Source organism: Quercus robur, chromosome 3 (assembly GCF_932294415.1).
Source record: "Quercus robur chromosome 3, dhQueRobu3.1, whole genome shotgun sequence".
Classification (NCBI taxonomy): domain Eukaryota; kingdom Viridiplantae; phylum Streptophyta; class Magnoliopsida; order Fagales; family Fagaceae; genus Quercus; species Quercus robur.
The window spans coordinates 31929958-31934396 of NC_065536.1; the positions used below are offsets into that span (position 1 = coordinate 31929958).

The 4439-nt window shown below is 34.8% G+C and overlaps 1 protein-coding gene across 1 annotated transcript; it reads left to right on the forward strand.

Annotated features, from left to right (window-relative positions):
• The first annotated feature begins 2188 nt into the window (after positions 1-2188).
• On the forward strand, positions 2189-2927 carry LOC126716386 (dirigent protein 11-like). Its single transcript, XM_050417244.1, has one exon. The coding sequence runs from the start codon at positions 2274-2276 to the stop codon at positions 2853-2855; it is 582 nt and encodes a 193-aa protein (XP_050273201.1). The 5' UTR covers positions 2189-2273; the 3' UTR covers positions 2856-2927.
• The last annotated feature ends 1512 nt before the right edge of the window (positions 2928-4439 follow it).

Below are 4439 nucleotides of genomic sequence, written 5' to 3' on the forward strand. Positions count from 1 at the left end.
CTTAATTGCTCTATTATGGAGGCCAAAGATTCACAGTCGGGCTCTTATGCTTGGCATAACATTCTCAAGGGAAGGGAGGTTATTAAAAGGGGGGCACAATGGTAGATTGGGAATGGTAAATCTGTTAAAATATAGTAGAACCATTGGCTCCCAAAAAGCACCCACCGCTGGTCTCATCTCCTGTGATTGCTTCAATAGAGGAGACCATAGTTGCCACGTTAATTGATCCATTAACTAGACAATGGAACCATGGCATCAATGATGGAGTTTTTGCACCGGAGGAAGCAGATTTGATCAAAAACATCCCTTTGGCAAGGATGGAGTCAAGAGGATTCTTTGTTTTGGCCCTTAGCGCAAGATGGATGTACTCTTGCAAATCGGGTTATCGCTTTCTAAAGGAGGAAGCAGAGTTTGAGGGTGGACATAATGAAGCTAGTCAGGATAAGGGACTGTGGATGGGTATTTGGGCATTACATCTTCTGAATAAGGTGAAGAATATGGTATGGATGGCTTGCCGAAACTCACTACCTACCAAAACAAGTTTGGTTGGTCGCACGATCATTGATTCGCCCATATGTGACCGTTGCCAAAATGATCTAGAATCTGTGATCCATGCATTATGGTCTTGCAGGGAGGTTGATGTCGTCTGGTTAGATGTGGAGCTCTAGAATTTTCGGTCAGGAATGCACTTTATGGATTTCGAAAGTCTGGTAGCACGGATATTGCAGGAAAACAAAAACCCAAAACTCTTTATTGTGACCATGTGGTCATTTTGGAATCAACGTAATCAAGCTCGACTCCAACAGTGCAGCTGGTTGCTACACCTCCTAGCACAGGTTTCTAAGGATGATGTTCCTATTTATTTATTTTTTTTTAGAAACAAACACACACACACAAATAAGGGAGACGAAATGATGCTTTAACATAAAAGCATACCACAAAATCTACTCAAAAGCTATGATAATTAAATTCTCCAATTAAATTCAAACAAATAGTTGAAATTGGAATTTAATTATTCTTAAAAAAATTATTATTATTAATTTGTAATTTATTTTTCAATGCAGCCAAGTGTTTGAATTCAGTTGGAGAATGTATTGCACATAAACTATTGTATCTAATTTTTTGGGTAAATTACACAAGCCTCCCTTGAGGTTTTTGAGAATAAGTTGAATGACACTTTATTCTAAACCATAAGAAACATGTTTGATAGTAGTGAATAGGTATTGGTTTTCAAATTGATTTGAAAAATGTGATCTAAAAAGTGTAGTGAAAAAGTATATTTCAAGTTCTTATATTACCAAATTTTTTGAGTACTTATTAAAAAAAAAAAAAAAAAAAAAAAGAAGGTGTTTTTTATGTGTTGGCAACATCATGTGGTTCTCATGATTTTCAAAACAATTACAACAATGTTACTCAAAACTGTTACTTAATAATTAAAAAGGACTTTGTTAACAGGTACTGACCAGCACCTGTTAATGAATTAGCTGTGGTTCATTTATGATCTATCACAAATCCCATTTTTATAGAAAATTGGGAAAGTTTTACTTTTCGGCTATGTTTTATCACAAAATGATTTAACTTTCTCCATCTAAACTGATACACATTTAATACATATTCAGTTTTTTTCACATCCCTAAAAAAACATGAATAATTTATTTTAAATTTTATCACATTAACGGGTACAGCATCTGTTAACAGCACCCAATTAAAAATACCACTAAAGTGTATTCTAAATTGAGAACTGTGACTCAAACAGTCTTTGTTAAACAATGTTACCAAATATGTTTTTTTTTTTTTTTTTAGCTCACAATCTTCCGCACGTAAATATTATAAACTTTGGTTTAAACTTTGCTACCAAACGGGCCCTAACACTCCATTTGAGGTTGGAGAAAGCCAAAAAATTTGTTATTCTGTTAATCACAGACAGTAAGACACTATTCCAAATTTGGAAAAGATTTCCTTTATCAAATTCTAATCATGGTTAGTAAAACTTTTTTTGATTAAATATTAATCCTTATCACCACTCTGTGGCCAGGGGCTGGTCAATATAATACTTCAAATTTTAGAATATTCTATTATTATTATTATTATCACTATTATTAGAATGTGTTGAATTGATTTCTTCAAACCATAATAAAACATATAAAATATCATCGTTGCTCCGAACCAAGTCATTTGTGAACCTTCATAAAAAAAGAAAAAAGAAAAAAAGAAAAAGAAAAAGTCATTTGTAAACCTTTCAATTAAGAAGCAGCAACACCAAAATCATCACCATGGCCAAGACCAAGACCCTGACCTTCCTCTTCATTCTCTTCACCATTTTCTCAATCTCAACCCTTACCACCACCGCCACAAAAAACCATCGCTTCGCAAGAGCCTTATCTCCAGCTAAAATAGGGATAAAGGCTGAGAAACTAAGCCACCTCCACTTCTACTTCCATGACATAATCAGTGGGAAAAATGTTACGGCCGTGAGAGTTGCCGAGGCTCCAGGGACAAAAACATCACCCACAATATTCGGAGCTGTGAATGTGATTGACGACCCATTGACTATGAAGCCCGAACTGAGTTCCGAACGAGTGGGAAGTGCTCAAGGAATATTTGCTGCGGCTTCGCAAAGTGAATTCGCCTTTGCAACGACGATTAACTTTGTTTTCACTTCAGGAAAGTTCAATGGTAGTACTCTCAGTGTGTTAGGGCGCAATAGTGTGTTCTCGAATATCAGGGAACTTCCTATTGTTGGTGGGACTGGGGTTTTTCGCTTCGCACGTGGGTACGCTCAGGCTCATACTTACTCGAGGGAGAACAATGGTAATGCCGTTGTGGAGTACAATGTTTATGTCTTCCATTATTGACGTGTGTTTTCCACCTTTCTTTATGAAAAACTTTAGTTGTTAGCTTTTATTTCTTATTATTTTTTAAAATTCGTTGAATTTAGTGCTACAATATGAATTGGAGGGTTCAAAGACCCCTCTCTGCTTTTGTTGGAAGAAATAAAATTAAATCTATTACATTAATTTCTTTATCTCGAGATTCAAGTAACAATTATATTATTTGTGGTGTTTCATGTGTGTAATTTGAACCTTATCTTCCTCTCTTCTACAATCCACTTATCTCAAAAAATAAAAATTTATACATCCCACAAATTATGAATTATAGCATAACACTATTTGATATATTTTTAATGGAAAGAATTTGGATATAACTCTCTTTCTCCTATTTTCTTGTATGAAAAAAGAAATCCTTAATTTAATATGTACATATACTACAAGTCATGAATAACAATGAAAAATTTCTTGACTTCCATTTTTTCTTTGGGCCCGTGTTAAGTGTTGTAATGTTTATTGGAGCCAATCTATGTCAAGTATTGATTGTTTGTGAGTGTCAATCGATCCATTCGTGAAGTAATCCGTTATGAGGTTTGAAATGTTTATTGGAGCCAATCTAAGAAGTTCACTTCAAAAATTAGGAGTGATAGAGGTTCATGAAATTTCCATGAGACAGCCCTGGGGTATGAGCCCACTTCAACTAGAAGGGTTCAGAGTGTTTGAGGATTAAAAGTGAGCAAACTTCTCATATTATTGTAGACTAGAGTTTTTGAATAAAACCTCATGGTATTAATGTAGAGTTTTTGAATGCTATATTTTGAGAGCTAGCTTCTCATATTATTCTTACTAAAATATAAGATAAGAAATATTAAGAATAAATAGAAATAAGCTTATAAATAGAAATAAAATAGTGGATATAAAGCCTAAGTTCAAGAAGTGGATAAAACAGTAGTTGTCAAACTTATATTTATGGAAGGGCTATCCACGAGTCAAGTCAGCTTGGGTTTGGGCTTGACCTGCACTCGACTCGATCAAGTCGGGCGACTGAAAATGTGTACTCGACCGAACATATGGGTCAAACCTGGCGGCTTGGGTCATCAGTTGAGTGGGTCGGATTCGTCGGTTAGGAGGGTTTGGGCTTCAGATTGGCCAATTTTGTGGATTTGCATGAATTTTTTTAATTCCTATTCTTTACGGGCCTTTTGGGCCTAAATTTATGAGCTTACTTTTCACAAAGATATATATATATATATATATATCAGATGGGCCTCTTTTTACATCATTTATTTCAAATTGAGCCTTCAAGCTCAGCTTGCATTCAGCCACTACACAACTTTGAATCTTTTGGGCCTCTAGGCCATATCAATCCAAATTTAATGTTTTTAGTTCCCACATATAAACAAATGATGATAACAAATACACAAAATATCATGTAAAAGCCTGGGAAAAATAGCAAACAAATAAACACACATGATATCACTTTTTAACCACCTTAGAAACCACAGAATACAAGTAAGAAATATATTCAAAATGCCTTAGACTTAAGACCTGGGCAGTACCTTGAAAAGTCATAAACAAATCAAGAAAACTCAATAGTGTCATAGGCATAAA

Excerpts from the sequence above, each read along its gene's own strand:
- LOC126716386 (XM_050417244.1), top strand. The coding sequence starts at position 2,274 with ATGGCCAAGACCAAGACCCTGACCTTCCTCTTCATTCTCTTCACCATT.